The sequence below is a fragment of the Staurois parvus genome, unplaced genomic scaffold (assembly GCF_062004578.1).
Source record: "Staurois parvus isolate SC_StPar_1 unplaced genomic scaffold, SC_StPar_1.0 ptg000091l, whole genome shotgun sequence".
NCBI lineage: Eukaryota > Metazoa > Chordata > Amphibia > Anura > Ranidae > Staurois > Staurois parvus.
Window position 1 is genome coordinate 2,708,895 of NW_028317887.1, and position 23,247 is coordinate 2,732,141.

Here is a 23,247-nt window from a genome sequence, read left to right on the forward strand (position 1 = left end):
TAATTGAATGGAAAATTAAAGTTGATAGAAGAGGCTAGAGCTACCTCTAATGATACTTTAGATCGTTTTATTCAAATTATTCACTGAACCGCACAACAGCATCTCTTCCATTCTGGGGGCAACCTAGACATATAGATGTCTAGGTAAATATCTGTTCTCTTTGCAGTGGAAATCTATGACCCCTCCCTCCATAATTGAATGGAAAGCTAAAGTTAATAGAAGAGGCTAGAGCTCTCTCTAATGATGCTTTATATCGTTTTATTCAACTTATTCACTGAACAGCACAACAGCGTCCCTTCCATTCTGGTGGCAACCTAGACATATAGACGGCCACAACTTAACTGCTGTACCATGCCTCAAACCCCCACTAGAACAAGTCATAAACTCAGGCTCAGGAAGGCGATCTAAGAACTTATCCTTTCTTCTACCTCCCTCATTCCTGCCCTTTTTTTACATTACCACACATACATTGTCACTAGGTTGCTTTGACTTATTTATAGCAAGTATAATAATGATTTAAAATTATTTGCACAGAACGTACCAATATAAAATATCCTTTTTATGGGCTGTGGAACAATTATGATGCCATTTCATCATTGTAAAGTTTTTTTCAGCGTCTTCCCAGAAGTAGCATTACAAATGCCAGTAGCAGTTTTTTTTGTTTTTACAGAAAAATCTCCTGAAATAGATTTCTTTGAACTTTTTTTCCTGCCTAAGCATGCATAACTCCACCCAAAAAAACCTTGTGAATTTCACACCTCTGCCTCACTGCATAGCCAGGCTGGTGGCTTCATTCGTTCATAATTTTTTTTCAGCTTTCTATGTATCTGGCCTATAAATCATAAATCAATAAATCAGCAAGGTGATGATGAGCCTTTTAGGCCTTATGCACATGGAACTTAAAAAACGCAGTGTTTTTTCATTTAGACCTGCAAAAGCACCTCGATGTTATCCTATGTGGCCATGCACATACAGTATAGGCATTTGCAGGAGTATGTGAAAAGGAGTGTTCACAGATAGAAAAAACCACCAAAGGTGCATTCTGAAAGAAGCTTTTGAGCAGAAAAGTGCTCATGTACGCATGTAAATGCTTCTAAAAACGCATAAGCACTTGTGTATATGCGTAAATGTATTCTAATGAACAGAATAAATAATATAATCATTGATTGTTCTACTGGCCAGTACAGTGCATTTACGATCAAACAACATGCGTGCATAAACGTGCATACATATTGTAACAGGCTGTTCCTGACAAATCCTGACACATAAATACTGCTTATTTTTATAGGCCTTTGTGCATGAGGCCATAGAGCTAACATGCCCTTAAAGTGGACCTATCATTAGCTTCACAGGTGTACATGAATAAATCCAGAAATGTCACAACATTCAGCAATAGGTCTCACTATTCAGAGGTGTGCTGCTGCATGCAAAGCAGTCATTGGTGGCTGGGAAAAATTGCTTTTATCTGCATTGATTGTCTGGAATAAAGGTATTAAAGCAATGGAAAGAGCATGACATCTTTTTTTGTAAGTAGAAGTTAAATTGACTATATAAGGTTCAATTCATAAAGCTAACGCACCAAGATAAGTATAGTTATTTCTAAAATGTGGTATTTTCAGTTGAGGCCAATGATTTGAAAATTACAGTCACATGGCTAAATTAAAGAGACCTATCCTTGTATTAAAGCTTTGTGAATTGATCCTCATATTGTGATGCGTGCAGTTGGCTAGAATAGTTGTGGTGTGGAGTGCAGCTCTAATTTTTTGGCTCTTAAATATTGAAATGGTTAAAAAGACCTCTACATTTCATTCTTAGAAAGCAGTCTGTGAACATACTGTAAGTATAGGTGTATGAAAATTGGCACCAAAACATGCATCCATTTTGAAATTAGAAAGTGTGAACTAGAGATTGCTTTTTCCTTCCCGTATATAGATTTTTACACTGAGGTTGAGACACAACAAAGGGACTGAGCTGTGTGTGTGTGATATCTTTGGGGTACACAATATAAGAAAATCAGGCAAACAGTCATCCGGTTTTCATCGATGATTCACAGCAAGTTGATCCTGAGGATGGTACTAATTGTACAAAAATTCTCGAAGGATCCAACCATAGATTATTGTTGTTTATTGTCTCTGATCATGAACAGTCTTTCGTATCCAATTTTTCTTGTAAGAAAACAGTACACAGTAAACAAAAATTCTTAGTTCTGAGTTTTCTCTTCTGAAATTTTCCTTTGGAAAATCTGAATCAGATGTAGAAAGTTGTGTACACATTATATGAAAATCAAACGATCGTTCCTCGTACAGAATTTTTTCTTGATTTTCTCATAGTGTGTACCCCACAGTGGTTGTGGCTGGAAACAGGTCAATGCAGACTATGCACCTTTGTATGAGAATGCCTTTCTCTCTGTGCAATCCATGCATTTGCCAGAAAATGCAAATGTCTTCATTTTTCAGATCAGGACACAACTATATATAGTGTGGTCATTTAGGGATGGGTGTCTAGATCTGCTGCTGTCTAGGTCTTGTCATATACATAATTAATTTAGGGCATGTTTTAAGTGTGTATTTATAGTAAATGACCCTGAAATAAGTCAAGTGTGGCTTACAGTTAATGTCTAATATATACATTGCATTTGTATTCAGTTAGCTCAGTAGTCAACGTGCATTGGGTTCTCCGTAGGATAGATATAGCTCCTAATATGTCACTGCAGTCTATGCACTATTATACAAAGAGGAACTGCAGCACTTAAGGGGAAGGAGTTTGGCTGCGTTCCACGCTACCTGACACATCTATGATTTGCTCCTTTCCTTTGTTTGCCTTTTCCAGCTGACCCACTCTTTAAAAAAGTAGGTTATCTCCCTGCAGACTGCCACAAACATGGATATAAGGTTGAAGAAAACAGCAGGATCCCTTGCAGTGCACCTTTTGTTGTCAGGGGCTATTTATTTTACTGTCGTGTCTCTACTAAGGAAACTTTTTTCTTTCCCTTAAGAACAAAGATGATTTCATGTATTTCTTTTCTTTTTCTCTTTCTCTTGTTTCTTAAACAGAAAAGTCTATCAGTCTGATTATGGATGACTACAATGTCTCTGCAGAGAGCCCCCACACAGGCCAAGGCCGGCAGAACGCAATTAAGTGTGGATGGTTGCGGAAGCAAGGAGGTTTTGTCAAAACCTGGCACACGCGTTGGTTTGTTCTCAAGGGAGACCAGCTCTATTATTTCAAAGATGAAGATGAAATGAAGCCTTTGGTGAGTAAATGGAACATATAATGGAACAGGTTAAACAGACACAAGAAGACTCTGAGACAAAAGGCAAAGTATTGTAGACCTTGCTCCTCTAAATATCAGCCTTGGGCACTTCATACCGTAAAAAGGAGACTGCTGGTACTGTGATGTGAACATGCCGACTTTGTTAATTAAAGTCATACTGTAATTAGTTGTCATCCCTTAAAGAATGTGGTTTCCTTCAGGAATTGTGGGTTTTAAAGTAATTTAATGGTCTGACTTTCTGAACTCGATTTGCTTATTTTTTTAATTCAGTATGGTTGGTACAACTTGTTTGTAATTTCTTTCTTATAATAAGGGGTACTTTTTATAAGGATCCCTATAGTTTAACTTTTAGGATCACTTTAGTTTACCTCTGTGAATATTGAAGAATTGTGTATTTTATAAATTGCCAATATAATATGTCATAAGGGACATATTTGTAAAGCAAATAATTTGACATTCACCAAACATTCACTGGTGAATCAGGTGCATATATTTAAATCACAGTGATTGAACTACCATTAGTGAATAGTGAAAGTCACATTCACTGCTTTATAAATATGTGTGTATAAAAAGTGTATTTAAACCCAAATGCAAAAATTTAATATATTGCAAGGTATCATAATTTGAGGTTGTTGGGTCAGTTTACTTCAGCATTTTATTTCCATTATTTTGACCTTGTGAGCCTTCCAGTGACAAACTTTTTTCTTGGGGTAACGATGCTTCTTCTCTATAATGTATCTTGCAGTATTGTCACCATGGGCTGCTTGCTACTGATTTAGATTACAGAATACCTCTGCACCTCCTCATCTCCATAACATGGGAGGAGTAGTAGTCCACAGAGGTGAACTGAACAAGGCTGCTAATACTGATTGAGTTTGTAAAATCTATGTGTTTTGTTTTTTAATTTCTAAAGTAAATTCAGTAAAATTTAATGTAAAACTAAAGGCAAAACATTTTTTTAAGTTTTGAATAGAGTGGAGAGGGATTAAGACACCTCTGAATTTCTATTGCAGTCTGTGCCCTGTTAGAGAGATTCACCCTCTCTATTTGTCCTGTTTACCTTTACCATAGAAAGTGAAAGTAAAGAAAATCCCAAATTTTGGGTTTTCCCCTGAAAAGTAATAGAGAGGAAATGTTCCAAAAGGAACACTAGTTCCGGAGATCTGGAGGTCCCCAAGGAATTCCCTTAATTTCTGGGGACTATCTCTCACTTCCTGTTTTGGCTATAGGACAGGAAGTAAAGGTAAATCTCCCCAATGGGACACAGATGGCAAAAAATAAACTGATAGGGGTAATAACCCTCTCTTATTCTATCTATTTTGCCTATAGTACTACTTTAATTTATTCTTTAATATGTGTTATTAACCAGTGAGAATTTGATGCCTACAAATAGAGGGTGACTGCTAATCCACTTGTCCAGTGTAATATATCCTATGCCTGAGACACCATTTCACAGTTTTGGACTGAAACCAGCGAGTCAAAATAACCCCCCATTTTTAAACAGTAACAACTAGAAGGGTACCTCTCACTGCACAACATGCACCCAAACAACTGTATATCAGAGTTTGGGAACAAACCATTAAATGCACTGCAGCACTAATATTAAGCAGTGAGTGGTCCCAATGCTGGTTGTGGGTAGGACTTTAAATGCAAAACTAACACCTATAAACGGTATGGTATATACTTTGTTACTAGAAGCTATAGTCTGTTGTCCATTTTCTATTTTACCATTTTCTGGAATTGTTTTATCTTGACCATTCTTGTGTTAAATAACCATTTTAAAGCCCATGTTTTTAAAATTAGATAAGACTTTAGTAAAATTGTATTTTGTGCTACTATACTGTATAGTATATGCAGCATCTGCATCTTTGGAGGTTGTTACGAATACCACCTATTTGCTTTGTGGCCCCATCCTTTTCACCACCCTTGCCTTCCTATTGGACAATGGAGCCACCCTACACATTGCTAGCTACTAGAAAAGCAAATGTAATTTAAAGGGGCAAGACTCAAACCACGCAAACTCTGAGGGTAAGTTCCTTTATAGATTTCTTCAGGATTTTAAAGATACTGGAATACTTTGCAAAGACACTGAAAATGCTTTGCACCTTAAGATGCTTGCTACCCTGAAGAGGGCCATCTTACCAAGGTTTGCATTTTAATTTTCTGTTACTGTAAAAAATGTACAGAGCTTATTAGTACAGTGTGATGATTTCATAAATTCAGTCAGATCGTCATTTTTTCATATCATGAAGCTTTGTTATGTAACTCATACAATGTTCAAAAATTGGAAACAAACTCGTTATAATTACATTATCAAACAGGCTGGAAAAGGAAGTAATCTAGATTATTCTTATATGTCTATTTAGTTTATATGATGTTGTGTCAGGCATCTGCAGTGTGTGATTGTATATACACACAGTAGAACATAAATGATGAATGCCTTAAAGATAAATATATTATTGGCCAAGTATGTATTAGAGCTGCCCTTGCAGTAGGCCTTGGGAACTGAAGTCAGTGCTATTTGTAAGGTCATCTTTATGGCCACCCTTTATAGCCTTCACAGCAGACAATGATTCTGCAGTTTGAAAGGCAGCTTTTGTGTGGTTTCCACTGAAAATCTGGCATTTCAAGAATGTGTTTTGCTGTTATGAAGAAGTAGTGATACTTTATTTTTTTCATTTTTTTTAAGAGAGACCCTGTGAGCAGAGTAATTCTGGTTAATCATCAGTTAGTGAACAATCATCATTGTTTCATATATATTATAAATGCCAAATCGTTGTAAATAATGACCTAGGATCCCCATGTGATGTCAGCAGAGCCAGATTTACATACATGGAACATGCAGGCCCACTTTTACACTCCTATCCCTTCTACTTCACACACAATTTTCATAGAGAGTTGTTTGCTTTTCTGCTTGTGCCACAAAGAGGAACAAACATTTGGTGTTGATTTACTAAAGGTAAATAGGCTGTTCACTTTGCATGGGAATTCTCCCATAGCTAAGTGAATGTGGTAAAAATTCACTTTGCAAAAAATACATAATCACCTGCAAGGAAAATAAAAAAAACAATATTTTACCTTGCACGTGATTGGACGATGAAAGTCAGCAGAGCTTCTCCTCGTTAATCAACCTGTTTATCTTGAAGCTTATAAAACTGTTCCCATTCTGATGGGTGAATTCTGTATATTTAACATAATAAACGTATGAGGCAACCCGACCTCTGATTGGACAGTGATGGAGCTGAAACAGACTGTTCTCTTCCTGTCAGCATGTTTCTTGTCAGCACAAGTGAATGCAAAACACCCGATTGGTCCCAAGTGCTGCCCTTCCCTCTCCTAATCTGAATGCTACCATTCAGGGAATTGCATGGGTCTAAAACCAAGATTCAGATTTTTATACTAGTTACATTTAAAATAAATTTCATGATTCTTTTCATAAATACATAAACTGCACTCGAGTATGACACTTTTAAAGTCAGATGAAAATTGGAACTCCTGATCTGCATTCTCAAACATTGGTCAGTAACTGAGAAAGTATTGAAGCCATAGAACAAATATAACAGGCAGACAATGAGAATTTGATAAGGAAGTTTAGCAATGGCAATACTTATGTTTTCATGCATAGGCTGAACTAACATCTGAAGATGAAAAACAGTTGTCAAATAGATTCATAAATATCAAACTTGAAAAACTTCACTTACAGTCTGTATACCACTCCAGACCTTGCAGCTCCTCCATCCGATTACAAGTGTAGGTTCCTCCAGAATACATCACTCCTCTCTAGACTCAGTACCACGAATAAGGCCACACTCTCTTCTCCTCTGGGCTAAATAAAACTTTACTGTTCAAGTTCCAGCATGGACATTGATACTTCAGCCCATTGCTGTTCTGACATTTCCCCCCCACTAGTGGAGCCTAATCACAGAGTAAACACTCTATAATTAAGCTCCACTATGTGGTAAAATGCATTAGACAGAGGAATGGGTTGGAGTGCAAACAATAATGTTGTTTTTGGCCTGAAGGAGAATAGATAACAGTCTTTTATGTGCTACTGAATCACATATGGAATAGTTGGAAGGCCCACAATGGACCTTATGTGTAAAAATGTTTATATTGTTGCTCACACAGTGTTTGCACCCTTGTCTGTGTATACCCAAACTTTGTATGTACCTCCCTAGGTACAGGTCTGCTACACCTAGAATTAATTATAATTGTGGATAAATTCCAGTGAATTGTAATGTGACATACTGTTTATTTAGAAAAATGTATGCTTTGGACAACTTATACTTTGTCAGTTTTTACAATGTGTAGTGTAAAAGTGAATTTTAACCCATTGGCTACGACTGCTGCCTAGCCCTTTAAGGGTTCTAAAAGCCAGAAGGCAGAGGTGGGCCTTCGGGTAATGTGACTGCTGTGATTGACTGTCACAGCGGTCACATGATCGGAAAGCTCCCAATAGCAAGTATGGATCGGGAACTTACCGATCACTGCCGGCTACCTTGCTGGCAGCATGCAGGGAGTGCACTCTCAGCATGGTAAGTAGTTTTAACAGGGCCACATATGTGCGGCCGCTTGGCGCGAAGGCTCACACGTCAAGCGGCCACATATATGTGTGCGGCCAGTGTCAAAAGGTTCATATCTATAAGAAATGTACTTTCTAATTAGATGTTCCCAGATGTGGGCTTTGGAAAACTACTTAACTTTCATGTTGGAACAATACAGAACGTTTGGAGTTTAGTGATACTCTTTATTGGCTAATTTACGTTATTTAAGATGGAAGCTTTCAGGGTGACTTAGGTCCTTTTTCCGGCTTCTGAATTATATAAAGCTTTAAGAATGGATCTAAGGCACGCTGAAAGCCTTCATCTTCTATAACGTAAGTTAACCAATAAGTGGAATCACCACTCCAAGCCTTCTGTATTAATCATTGGCTAACATGACACATTACTCTACTAATGCCATCTTGAACAAATATATAGAGAAGAGTGGTGTATGGCTTAGATAGGGCAAGCAAGCAAACACAGATCTAGTAAACAGAGGTCAGACAATAACTTTCACATTTTTTATATCATTTTGGACTCCATCTGAATTAAATTGGTAGAAGAGGCTATATTGTGGAATGTAACTGTGCTTCCCCATGTTAGCCATTACATGGTTTACTTTGCATTAAGAAAGGAAAGCAGCGTTTTTTTTTTTAAATAACCATCTGAAAAGTATTGAAAAAATATTTACTTTTTATACTTGATGAAATGCAGTTACTTAATTTCCTATTATTTCTAATTTGTGATGTATTTGTACAAATACAAAATATGAACTGTATTTCCAGAAGTAATCTGCAGTACAGAAACATGAACAATTTTGATTCAATTAAGCATGTGGTTAAGCATATTCACCTTATCCACTCTAAGATACTGAAGCAAGGTAGAGGGCAAGATAAAGGTCCTATTGTACAGCGCTGAGCAAACCCTTTGGCGCTATATAAACTCGTAGTAATAATAATAATAATAATGCTACTAATAATGTTATATTCGTTTTAGGAACTGCCTAATGGTCACAGTCAGGTCCTAGGTCCTTACACATCTTGGATACCTCAGTCCTGCCAATAATAATATACTAGTTATAGGAGAAGCCTGATGCCCAGAATTAGGTCATTGATCCTTATACATCTAAAACCGGCCATAGATGGTTAGAATTTCAAACCAAAATTCTTACGAAAAGAATGTTCTAAGAAAGTTAAATGCTTTTTCTAATAAATAGGGGATCAAATTGATATTCAATTTTGATTGCAGTGATAAGAAAATTTTAAGGAGCATGATGGAAAATTTTTCTCAAACACATTTTCTATGTTGTTTTCCTTTGGTATGTCCATTCATTCCTAAATAAAATGTTAAAATAAAGCAAAATCTTTCAAACAACATTCGAATATTCAGAGAATTTTCATACACATTTTTTTAAGACTTTTCCTAATTATTAGAATTAGAAGAATCCTTAAATGGCCAGTTTTCGATACCCCAACAGTGAGATTTTCTTCTGTATTTTATTTTTTTCTGTTCCTGCTCATCTTTTGTGTTCTACAGTATATTATCAAGCAGAATTCCACAAAAGGTAAAATAAAAAAAGTCCAACAGAGAGAACTAGACTCCCTTTTAATGGTCAATTGTAATATAAAATGCGCTGACAAAGGAACTCAAGCACAAAAATTTTACCCAAGAGTCCTCAGAAGAAATAAGATGATTTCATTTTACACCATCTACCAAAACTCTGAAACTGAAATATCACTGTTTGTATACACATGCAGTTGAACAGCATTTAAATGGAACTACACAGCATCTGAGGACCAGAAGCCGAAAATGATATTTAATTCACTTTTATTAATCAAAGCAAACTCCCCCTTCTATCCATGACTCCATGCTTTATATTGCAGATAAAACATTTTGATATCCCTCCCCCTCCCCAGCAATTCTGGATGTGGGGCCAACTTGAGTAAGGGCAGATGACTCATGTAGCATTTACGTCCTGGAATCCATCTGCCCATAGCTTAGCCATGCATGGAGAAAGGTGTGCTTAAAGGATAAGTTCAGCTTTCATAACATGTTATACCCATATTCAGGGTATAACATGTAAAATGTTATCAACAGAATGGCCCATGCTTCCCCGTTTTGACAGCTAGTGGGGGATCTTCTCCTCCTGCTAGCTGTCAAAATGTAAAATAAATGCAGCCGTGCGGAGCCTGACAGGCCATATCACTCATTCGCAGTCCTCTGTGATTGGGAAACTACAAGTCCTGACAGCCTTAACGGCTGTCGGCTGGTAGTTCTCAATGAACTACCACGCAACTGTGGAGCGCCGTACTAGTTCATTGATTCTTCCTGTCAGTATATCTGCTTGCCTGTACATCCTGCGCAGGCAAGCAGATATACTGACAGGTCTGCAGAAGACCTGCATGGCACCAGCGATCTGCTGATCACTGGTGCAATGCTTTACAGGCTCCTACAACAAAAAATTAAAAATGTGCATTTTTGTGCGTACAAAAAAATGTGCATTTATTATTTTTTACCAAAAGGTAAACTTATCCTTTAACTGAGAAAAACCCTCCTCCGCTCCTGAAGACTCCTGGGTTATATGACATAATTTTCCTAGGCCAGAAACCAGGAAATAACTGAAGAAATGTAAAGTTTAAAACAAGTAAATATTATAAACTTTCCTATCTATTTACGAATGCTAGCAGCATAAGGATTAAAAATAGTTAATGTTGATCGAGAAAGGGAAGTTCCACTTTAAGAATTTACTTTGATCACCAGATCTGGAGACTCCTTGTCTGTGGAGAAAAGGCAAAAATATTTAATGCTCTTACCATATGTCAATTACGTATATTACAACAAAAGAGATGTGCATCACCCAGCAAATCATCAGCAAATAATCTATATTCTTAAATGGAAAGACCCCTCCATATTTTTGTGTGTATTTTCAACTAATTTTCATATCCATGATATGTTATGTGTGGAAAAAGTAAGATCAGCTGTTTTCCTTTTAGTTGCCATCATAGGTTGTGCATTTGAATAGATTGGTTATTAGTGTGGTTTACTCTAGCTCAGCCTTTCTCAACCTTTTCAACACAGAGGAACCCTTGACACAACTTTCTGGTCTCAGGGAACCCCTGCTAAAAATGACTTTATCTACAATTCATGATACATTAAAGTAATAGTCAAAGGTAGGAATGCTCCTTACACTTGTAGTATTTTGCATTTTTTTTTTACTAGAAAAACACTCTCAAAAATGCAAGCAGATGGTTATGTTCTAAAATATGCCTCTAGACACATAGGATAACGTTAGTTGTTTCTACAGGCAAAACGCTAAACTTCTCTAGGAGCAGCAAGTTTTAGGCCAGTGTGCATGGAGCCTAATTGTTACCTTGAGTTGCAGTCTTTTGCTTTCTCCTTGGGGTCCCTCACAGCTACCTTCCCTCTACTCATTATTAAACTGCTAGATTTAAATACAGGTAAACTGTGGGGCCAAGCGTGAAAAAAGTAAAAACATTATATATTCTATATGCTTTGAGGTTTTTTTTTACTTATCTTGCTTTTCTTGCCACTTTCTTATTGCAAATATAATTCTTTGCAAGTGAAACATTTCTTTTACAAAAGAAAAGTTTTACTGTGAGAATATTTTTATGCTAAGCAATTTTAGGACATGCAATTGTAAATGAAACATTTAAATTCCATGAATTGTTTGAACTCAAAATAATTTGCAAAAACATCTACAGGGCTGTATAACAATGTGCTGTTCTAGAATTTTGCAAATAGGTACTAATGCAACAGTAAAAACTTTAAAGTAAATATTAAAACCAAATATTGATGCAGTGTATTTTTTTCTGTCAGAAGTTATCAGGTATATCCCCAGGGTGCTCAAAAATACATGAGATATAAATATTCCATTGAAAAGCGTCCATGTATAATTTAAAGCTGTAAAGGAATAGTTTTTCGGCTCAGATGTAATAGAGTCTGGAGCACTGAACACTACACTGGAGCATAGAGATTTAATCCATTCTGAAAATGGTCTGTGTCAGCAGTTAGGAGTCTAGGAAATGGATTTTCTGTTATCCTCCTAGCTGTCCTGGGATTTTTACGTTTCATATACAGTCTTGTAACCCATTAAATCATTATCCACTGTCTTGTACAACTTAGAAGGTCAGACCGATAATTAACCCTTTCAACAGAAAATTTCATTTCCAGAAATGTAAGTGTAAATAGAAAATAAAACACACAAGTTAGAATGATAATGCATTATTTAAAAATTATAAAAAAACAACTCGTACTCATCGTTGCTGACAAAATGTCAATAAACAAATATATATATATATATATATATATATATATATATATTGGGACACCCCTCCAAATCATTGGATTCAGGTGTTCCAATGACCTCCATGGTGTATAAAATTAAGCACCTAGCCATGCAGACTGCTTTTACAAATATTTGTGAAAGAATGGGTCGCTCTCAGGAGCTCAGTGAATTCAAGAGTGGTACCGTGCAATAAGTCCATCCATGAAATTTCCTTGCTACTAAATATTCCACGGTCAACTTAGTGGTATTATAACAAAGTGGAAGCAACTGGGAACAACAGTAAGTCAGCAAAGAAGTGCTAGGCCACCTAAAATGACAGAGCGGGGTCAGTAAATGCTGAAGCGCACAGTGCGCAGAAGTCGCCAACTGTCTGCAGAGTCAATAGCTAAAGACCTCCATACTTTGTGTGGCCTTCAGATCTGTGATGTACAGCATTAGACATACCATGTGGAATACAGGATAAAATTTAAATAAACGTGCAGAAAGGGAATTGCCAATGGCAATTGATATAGAAACTTGCTAATTGCTTTCTTCTGATTCACTTAGTAGAACAGGAAATTGGTATGTTATTGTCTGTGGCTGTCACCCAGTATATGAAATCAGTTAATTTTTGTAAAGCATTGAAATAAGATCATTAAAGGTTACCAGTAGTATATGCATTATTCAAGGTAATTAAAATTTTTATTGAACTATTTACCGAGTAGTATCTATTGACTCACGTTTGGAATTACTTGGAAAGTATTTTAAATGCATTTTTGCATCCTATAGTTTGGAGTAATTAGAAGTGTATAAAGATTATCACACATTTTCTGAATCACCTAAATTTCACCGATGTTGGAAAATTTTTTTTTATATTTAAACAGACTTTATGCTAATATCTCCAATAAGGAAGTGCTGTCTTTAACTAGGCAAAGCGTGTCAAAAATCATGGTCTTAATATTGACTTTATCAAACTCTGTCTTTCTTAACGTGAGTGATGCATGATTTGTATTTACATACATTATAATGAGAAATAGTGTGTATAGACAAATGAAGCTAATGAGAAAGCTAAATGCTCGGTGACTTGAAAGGATTTTCATGACATAAAGAATACATTTATTTTTGATGACGTAGGCTATACTGGTAACATCTCAAGGCATTGCTGTTATAGTAATGGTCTGTGCATATTTTCGGGGCTTATTGATCTGCATTTTGGTAAAGAATACCTACATTTCCTGGATTTTATTTAATAATACTCAAATGGAGACCAACATCTATCATAAGCTTACCAAGGACGAAGCTCTTATAGCAACAACAATAGCCATCCTAAGGACCTTGTCAAAGTCAATCTAAAAATCAGTTTATTATAGTACACCTGTTCAATTGCTTGGTAACACAAATTGCTAAGCAGCCAGTCACATGGCAGCAACTCAATGCATTTAGGCATGTAGATGTGGTGAAGACGACTTGCTGAAGTTCAAACTGAGCATCAGAATGGGGAAAAAAGGGGATTTAAGTGACTTTTAACATGGCAAGGTTGTTGGTGCCAGACGGGCTGGTCTGAGTATTTTAAAAACTGCTGATCTACTGGGATTTTCATGCACAACCACATCTAGGGTTTACAGAGAATGGTCCAAAAAAGAAAACATCCAGTGAGCGGAAGTTGTGTGGACAAAAATGTTTTGTTGATGTCAGAGGTCAGAGGAGAATGGGCAGACTAGTTGCTGTGACATTCAGATGATAGGGTCCATCCTGCCTTGTATCAATGGTTCAGACTGGTGGTGGTGGCGTAATGGTGTCAGGGATATTTTCTTGGCCTTAGCATGGTGTACCTAATAAAGTGGTCTGTGAGTGTATATCTTATGATAACCTGTAGAAAATGCAAGAAGAGCTGCTCCTGCAAGACTTTGATGCTTGTGGCTACAATACATCCAGAGAAAGTGAGGATAGGATTAACCACTTCCAGTCCGGACACTTTCTCCCCCTTCCTGTCCAGGCCAATTTTCAGCTTTCAGCGCTATCACACTTTGAATGACAATTGCGCGGTCATGCAACACTGTACCCATATTAATTTTTTAGCACTTTTTTGAGACAGATAAAGCTTTATTTTGGTGGTATTTATTCACCACTGGGATTTTATTTTTTTTTTGCTATATAAATGAAAAAGTCCAAAAATGTTGAAAAAAAGTGTTTTTCTTATAAAATTTTGCAAATAAATAATCTTTCTTCATAAAGCTTGGCCATAATTTATTCAGTTATCTTTTTAGTAAAAAAAGAAAAATAACCCAAATTAGTTTATAACCAAAAATGATAATTTAAAAAAAAATATTTTACATTTTTATTTTTTTATATATTTTTTTACATACTGTCACCCTAGCAGTACAGTGTTACCATGGTGACACTGTACTACTTGTGTGGGGTTATGAAGATTTTTTTTTTTTACACTGATTGCTTTTACACCCATAAAGGCTGGAAAAGCAATCATTTCTCCTTTTCTCTGGCTGCATTCTTGCAGCCATTGAGAAATACTGTGTGAGCTGTGATTGGTCACAGCTTGTCACATGGTACAAGGCTGTTGTGAATAGCCTTGTACCATGTGACCTCTGTGATCATTCACAGATTTCACAAGTATTAAGCAATGATGTCAGAAGTGGCATCTTGCTTACTGCTCTTCATGTGATCATTGATTGGCCAATCAGTGATCACATGATCGGGACCTCACACAGAGGTCCCGTACAACAATCGGTGTTCCACTGTATCCGGAGGACACAGCGGGCACCGGATCGCGTTGCTGTGCACTCTTAGGGAGCGCGCACAAGCAGGGGGTGTGGAGGCCGTTTATAAACGGCCACCCGCCCCTGCACTGCCACCGTCCGGCCGTTTATATACAGCGGCTGGACGGGAAGTGGTTAATCATCCTGAAAATGAGCTCCTAACTTTTACAGTCATCTAGCCTGGTCAGAAAAAAATGTATTAAAGCATCATGAACTGGTTGAAAAAAAAAAAGTCTTTCTTTATTTGTATATAATAAAGAAAAGCACCTAGGGCATAAACTGATAAAACCTTACACTGGTAAGAAGAAAAAATATGTTCAAGAGTTTTATGTACCTCAGTGTGGCACCATCCCTTGAACATGCTGTCAAAATTGCTCAGCAATTATTCAAGGCAATTCCATAAAAGAGCTCAAGATTTCAGCATTCCTAAATAAGGTTATTTCAGATATGACACGTGCCATGTAGTTAATGTAATTAAGAGCCCATGTGGCCTTACTTATTATGAGCAGACTTCTAGAATGGTAGGTATAAATGAACACAGAAGCGGCATTACAACTCATAATCATAAAAACAGTAGAGATACACCTCTAGCTAAACATTTCTTTGAATATAGGCATAAATCCTGTGATCCGCGCAGCTGTATCTTACAAGAGGTGGTTATTCCAGAAGGGATCGATTACACTGTGAAACTTCACCAAAGGGAAATATCCTGGAGTGTGAAACTGAATCTATGAATATCATTAGGTTGAAAAGGAATGAGAAATTCAGTTTTAAATAATTTCTTTTATATTTCCTCTGTATTTGGGTTAACTTTTTGCATGCTGTTGCAAGTAAAGCAAATATTTAGCTGTGATTTTTTTTTAATTTTTATTGTGCGCCTCTCTTATAGTATATGCACACAGTGTGTATATATATATATATATATATATATATATATATATATATATATATATATATAATAGTGTCATGCTTACCCCTAACGCAGTTGAACAAGCACTGTAGCTGGCTTCTGTGTTCTTCACCTTTCACCTATAGCAGTCCCCTTTCTCATAAAGCACGCAGGCCTACCTACCAGTACACTGTTGCCCCTAGGACTTATACACAATACTATAGTGCCTGACTACCACGCCAGGGCAGGCACAAACTAAGCACAGCAAGCAGCTACTTGTGGTTGGCAAACAGGCAGAGGGGTTCAATGACAGTTCAGACAAAACGCAGGAAAGGTGCAGAGTAGTCAGAGTCCAATCTGTAGTCAAAAGGCAGGCAGAGTTCAGAGAATAGTCAATATCTTATTTGAGGTAATAAACAGGGGAATCCAAACAGCAGAGCAGGATGGACAGACTGGAAACTTGAGCACGTTATCACAAGCATAAGACTGCAGGCTTCACTGGCTTAAATCAGGTTTGGTCTCTATGCAGAGACTGGCCACATCAATCACCGCGCAGGTGGACATACAGGGAGAATGTATCACAGCTAAAACTAGGACGCTGGAATGAGACCAGCAGCTCTGATGGATCAGGAGTGCTAGATGCTCTTGACATACTGTAAGGGGGCACACTCATTTTGTTTTTGCAGTAGTAAACTATGTATTAGACAGGAACAGTCCCAGAAGGTTTGTCCTTAACTTTTTTACAAAAAGGAAGAAAACAAACACAGTTCAATGCAGGAGTACTTTGTACTGCAAGTCCATAGCATAAAACATCTGATAAGCTGAGCTACTGACTAAACTCAGGTTAGTTCCTGACTAACATGATGTAACCAATGAGTTCCCCAAAACAAATAGGCAGCACTTGTAATTTTTTTAGTGTTCTGTCAGCACTCGTTTTACCAAGCGTCAATCTCCCACATCAGAGATAAAAAGAACCCTGAAAATCAGTCAGCTTGCATATATTTATTATTTATTACAGGTACCTATATAGCACCGTCAATTTACACAGCGCTTTACATATATATTGTACATTCACATCAGTCCCTAACCCTCAAGGAGTGTACAATCTAAGGTCCCTAATTTACATTCATACATACACATGCTAGGGCCAAATTAGAGAGGATCCAATTACCTACCAGCACGTCTTTGGAGTGTGGGAGGAAACCAGAGTACCCAGAGGAAACCCATGCAGGCACAGGGAGAACATGCAAACTTCAGGCAGGTGGTGTCCTGGTTGGGATTTGAACTAACAACCCTAGTACTGCCAGGCAGAAGTGCTAACCATTTAGCCCATATAAAGACAACTGCACAACTGAAACTAATAATAAGCTGTGGACCTAGGAATGGAGGCTTTATCCCACCACTCCACAAAGCCTCAGTGTTCCAAAACCTGAAACCAAGCTTAATATGCTAAGACGTTTAACTTCTTCTTCAAAAGTTTTTTTTTTCTCTGCATTAGCAATAAACTATAGAGCCCATCACCATGTTTATTTGAGAAGCCTAAATGGATTCATAATTATTATTCAGCTGCTGCACCTACAGAGCTCTAATGAGGAAAATTGCCGGGTATGCTTCCCTTTAGACGTGATTCCCTATTGGGAGTATATCACCAAAAATTACATTTTTATTGTAGGGGATGCCTGAAATCTGACTGGTAAAATCAGTGAGCCAATCACACAAGCAGGAAATGATTCGAGATTTTGAGGCTGTCTAGCCGAAACAGTGAGTAAGTTGGTAAATGACTACCTTTGCCTGCATGTTAGAGCATTGATCTCCAATGTCCAGGACACAATGGATCTCTTGATGGAATTTCTATCCCAAAAGGGTTCTGGTTGTTGGCGATTGATGTGGAGGCCCTCTACAACTGGGTTGTGGAGGGTTTCATTTCTGAACGAGGGGTTTTGTCTGGGCCCTATAACCAATTTGTCTTGGACCTACTCCTGTTCATTCTGACCAATAACATATTTATGTTTGGGCACTATCACTACCTCCAGGTACAGAGCGTTGCAATAGGGACCAAATGTGCCCCATCGTACGCCAATCTGTACCTGTGGGTGGGAGCGTAACCTCTTTTTTAGGGAGTAATGTATTAATCTGGCGTAGATTTATTGACGATGTGTTTATGATTTGGACTGCCCTCTTGGAGGAGTTGCACAATTTTGTGGAGATTTTGAAGTGTAATGAATTTAATCTGAAATTTACTAGGAATTGTTACCAACAATTTATTAGTTTTTTGGACTTTCAGATCTTTCTCAATAGCGATGGCAGTCTAGGGTCTACCCTGTTTAGGAAGCCCTCCTCTGGGAACACTATTCTATATGTGACCAGTTCCCATCTGGCACCTTTGGTGTCAAGAATTCCATATAGTCAATATCTACGTATTAAAAGAAATTGTAGCAGAATGGAGGATTTTGAATTAGTGGTTAAGGCTGTACAAACACGACTTGCTGCCAAAGGCTATAGTAAATCTTGTCTCAAAAAAGCATTTCAGAGAGCCAAGGATCAGAGTAGAGATACTCTGATCCATAATAATAAAATAATTTTGAACAAACAAACAGACTTATTGCAAGATACTCAGGACAACAAATTTGCCACATTATGGAGAAATTTTGATATGTCCTTTTTGCAGAAGGTACTCTCTCCAAATATGTTTCTACTTGCCCAGAGATCACATTTAGAAGATTACAGTCTTTGAAAGACCGATTGGTTCATAGCCATTATACAAAGAATAGAAAAACTAGTAGTATATCAATGATGGGGATGGCCCCGTGTGGGAGATATAACTTTTGCAATTTTATTTGGAGGGCGGAACAAATAGTACTGCCAAATGGACATACCTACAAACTACATTTTCATGCGGACTGTCAATTAGTGGGCATTGTATATTACATGAAGTGTGATTGTGGTGCGTTCTATATTGACTAAACTAAGAGAGTATTTTTTTAAAGAATTAGGCATTATGTTTTTCTGGTTTCTAAAAAGAAACTAGAGACTCTGATTAGTCAGCATATGGGTCTTTATCATGTTTTTGACTCAACCAAAATACATTTTTTTGCCCTGGAAAGCATATCCCAACACGAGAGAGGCGGGAATGTAGAAAAGCTGTTATTACGGCGAGAAATATGCTGGATTCACAAATTAGCAGCTACGAGATCTCCGGGACTAAATGATACCTTAAGTTTCAAACCCTTTCTTTAAAATAAATGATGGTTTATCCTACTGTGAAGGGCTGTGCAAGGAGTAAGGAGGCTATTTGATTAGTATATTGAATGTTTTGTGCAACCACTTTTGATGTATGCTATCATCTTTTTGACTTATTATTCATGATTTCCTTGTGGAGTGTTATTTGTTCTTCTGAACCACCAGGGTACTTATGGTGGCAGTATTTAAGTATTCCTATATATAGTTGGTAATTGCAGTTGGGAATTGTTTCCCTTGATTATTATTTCTTGATTTCAGGTGGGATGTACCTAAGTTAAAGTGAATATAACTGAATCCTCTGATTGGAAATGAGGGTTCGGTGGCTGCATCTGGTGACTATGGGGCTTGATGGGTGGCCATATGGATGCCCGGAGCATCTCTCTTGGGGAGGGTACATTATGTCCTGTCCTTGGGATGGGCGCCAATGAGGTGCCTATGTTGTGTGCTGCCACCCTTTGGTCATCCTGCTGGTGTAGGATTGACTGTACTTCTCTGGCTCCGGGGGTGGACTGGCTGGATTATCCAAGATGGCACAGGTGGCTTCCTGTACTTGCACCTGATGACGTTGCACAACCCTGCGTGCACTGTGATGTCATCAGGATGGTGGAGCATGCGCATTGGCTTCAATGGCGTCTGCACCTTACCGGTAATGTCAGATGCTGGTGAGGTGGGGGGATATTTAGGGGCCCTGCCAGCCACATTTGTTGTGATTGTGGAACATGTTTCTTGTGGAAACTTGAGACCACTGGTGACCTGGCATTTTGTTTTCTTCGGTAAGATGCTAAATGGGTGATAACTATTGGGGAGGTTGATTACCTGTCACCTTCCCATTAAATGTTAATTTCCCCTCTTTTCTTTTTCCATTCATTTAGTGAATGGATTTCTTGTCACTATAATGCACTGGGATATAGGAAGGGGAACGCTCCTTTAAGGAAAATTTGTGTTTATGTATCAACCGACTGACCCAGGGTTTGATGAGGTGTGGGGGATTATCATCTTCATCCTTAAAAGGTAATGTTCATTATAAACTATGGGCCTGGTTTGGTCAATTTTTATTAATACACACATGTGTTATTTATTTGATTTGCAGTTAGAATATTACCTATGTGTATAGGAAATCTGGGATAACCTGTCCCCCCATGGCCAGTGAAATCACCCTAGTTTTGTCCCCTGTATTGCTACGGAAGCCCTTAATATATGATAAAGCTTGCAGTGTGATTCCCTTGGACTCTTAGGTGCCGCACCCTACACGGAATTCATTATGGTACTAAATATGTGTTTAATGTTTACTCATTGTTGTATGTGACACTTGATACATGGTGTAATGTTTCTTGCTTATACTTTATATATCTTTGTCTAATAGTGATATCAAGTGCAGTGCTCATAAAACTCCTGAAGAAGCCAGATTATGGTGAAACATGTTGAGTAGAAGCTACTGCAACAATGTTCAGAGTCATCTTGACCTCATTTGTAATTAAGTGATTATTTTATGATTAACACCATATTTTTTGTTTGTTTTTACATGTTGTCATTTGAGAAAATTGTTATTTTTTATAATACTTTGATGTTGAATTATATGTTGGCACCATTAAAAATCCCCTTTTCTTGTTCATATTTGCCATGTTATAGGTTGAGTTTGGTATGAATGATTTAATGAGGGGTGTTAGTTGCTGCTTTAACTGCTACGGAAGCTGTGAAGCATAGAAATAGTTGGAAAAATTGCAGGGTTTACTTGTTTATGGCACCAACACTTCCACTCAAAAAATAGTCGAAAAATTGCAAGCTTACAGTTCTGAGAACTAACGTAGTGGATAAGCTGTACCTGCAAATTCTGCAATAAGTAGGCTAAATATCTGATTGAACCCAGGGTATGATTTTTTCCTCTTGGTTTTCACTGGTAAATACTGACTGAATTTTATAGGGTCATTCCCAGAAAAACCTACAGTATAATACCTAGGCCATCATGTCTGCTATTAATTTCCCCCTTTATGGGGCAAAAAATAGCCTAATGGCAAATTGGTATCTGATTAGGTTTTGAAGGGGAACAAAAACAATCCTTTATTTATCTGTGTATTCACTTATTATTCCTAGATTGTAAGCTCGAAAGAGCAGGGCCCTTGATCCCCTCATGTCTTGCATTGTATTGGTATTGTTCTGTCACATGTTCTGTCTCCCTTTTGTAATGTACAGCGCTGAGCGAACTATTGGCGCTTTATAAATACTGTATAATAATAATAATAATTATACCTCCTTCTTTTATTTTCTCCAAGACTGTCTGGGCACTAGTGTCTAGTTCTTTCAGATTTGGTGAATGTGGTCAGATGTTGACCAATATTTATTACAGACCAAGCCACCGTACACTCAGGTTGATTGAAGGTAATGGCTGGTATTCAGCCAGCTTTTGTGACATTCTTATTCAAATTAAGAGAATAAAGATGAACATTTAAATAAAACAGTGAGAAGATTTAACAAGGACTATAAAAATGAAGGTTAAAAAGCATGGCCACTCAATACAATAAAAGTGTCATGCTTACAATGCATTCAAAACTTCAAAGGTTTCCCACTCCCAATACTGCTGTTACAACACATCAAGTATTGTTTTATAAACGAGCTTGAATTAATTATGGGTATAAAAAACAAAAGTTTGTAAGTGTCTCATATAAATTTTGGATGTCTGACTTTTTTTTTTGTTAAGAACAAGAACAAGGATCTAATTAAGAAGGAGATTGTTTGCCAAATGCTAAACAATGATATGATATCCAAGAGTGTGTTCGCTGAACTCCAGGCAACCACTTAAATACACAGATAAAATACATATATATTAGCTTATTCACATGCCAAAGGGCGGGCTGGGGAACATTGGTCCCTAGGCTAAGACCAAAAAGACAGTGACACATGCCACACTTGTATCAGTCCTATTCAGACCTGTAATCTCAGCATCTGTCAGAAGGAAGTCTTTTAGCACCAACTCGCTTGACTGCTCTGAAACATCATGTGACTAATTGCCAAATGCTGGAAAGGAAACTAATGCTGAAAGATATGAAGGTGTGGCACAAGAAACCATATCCTTTAGTCAAGAAAAAAATGTTGACACACTGAAGAATCCCTCATGATAAAAGTTTTATTGCTCCGGACAAAACAGCATGAAGCTCCGTCTGGGTCCTACTGACGCATTTCATCCAAAACGATGTTTACTTGTATGGAATACTATGATTAGCCACAATTTTGGGCTGAAACCAGTGGAGGTGGTCCCAAATGGGGCTTCTTGCTGTTTTGAGCAGAACAATAAAGCTTTTATCAGAATAGATTTGACGGTATGCCCCTGTTTTTTTCTTGACTTTGTACAATTTATTTAGTCCACAGAAATCTATCCCTACCATGAAAGGATGAATGGGTTGCATTTGTTCTCCATTCTATCTTGGACTAATCATGACTTTTGCAATTGTTAACAAAAGACGTTTCTCTATTTGGGGGCTTCTTGTCTAGTCTTCTTCTGACATATTTCGGGCAAGCAGGAATTCTCCCCAACAAGGATAGAGACAGACATTAAAATCTGGCAAAAGGTCATATTTCTTTTTTCACTATGTGTAAAACTAAAACAATTTGTATGGACTTCCACTTTAATAGGGTAGAGTTACTGTCTGAAAACCATACCAAGGAAAAGGTCACATTGTTCATGGCAAAAGTCAGATTCTGTTTTACGTAACTCAGATGAATTAAAAACAACATGCTAGTACAGTTTATTACATGTTCTGGTAAACACTTATTTACATCAAAGCTAAATAGCTGATGTTACAGGATTTAAACTGCGGAAATTCAGCATTGTCGTCCCAGTCAAATAGAAACTATTTGATAAAGTGTGAGCTTTGCCAGGTAAAACTCCAGAAGTGTCTCTAAAAGACTTTAAAAGGTAAATAAAAATGCATGGAAAATCTCCAAGGTGTGACACTGATAACAGGATAGTTTGGTGATTGCTCATATACTTCAAAGTTGAAACAGGCCCATGTTCACCACAGATATTTTGTTGAATTAATGGAACAGGCTTTCTTTTCCCTGATTTTGACTGGCAAGTCGGCCAAGCATATTGATCAGCAAGGTAAGTTGGGGTGCCATTTAGATACTGCTTTACTGCAACACAATAGAATGAATTTGCATTTTTTCAGGCTTTTTTGTATTAGTTTCAACTGGTAATCATGCCAGTAATACACTTTCTGTTCTAAGGTGACATTGCTTACTAGCTGTAT

General features: G+C 37.4%; 1 protein-coding gene across 3 annotated transcripts in view; it reads left to right on the forward strand.

Moving 5' to 3' along the window:
• The window catches only part of ARHGAP24 (Rho GTPase activating protein 24), a 1,010,562-nt gene that overhangs the window by 425,344 nt on the left and 561,971 nt on the right, over positions 1-23,247 (forward strand). For all 3 annotated transcript variants that reach the window (XM_089670543.1, XM_089670544.1, XM_089670542.1), the window contains exon 2: positions 3,054-3,253. In XM_089670543.1, the coding sequence (XP_089526669.1) occupies positions 3,054-3,253 (200 nt within the window). The remainder of the gene's footprint in view (positions 1-3,053; positions 3,254-23,247) is intronic.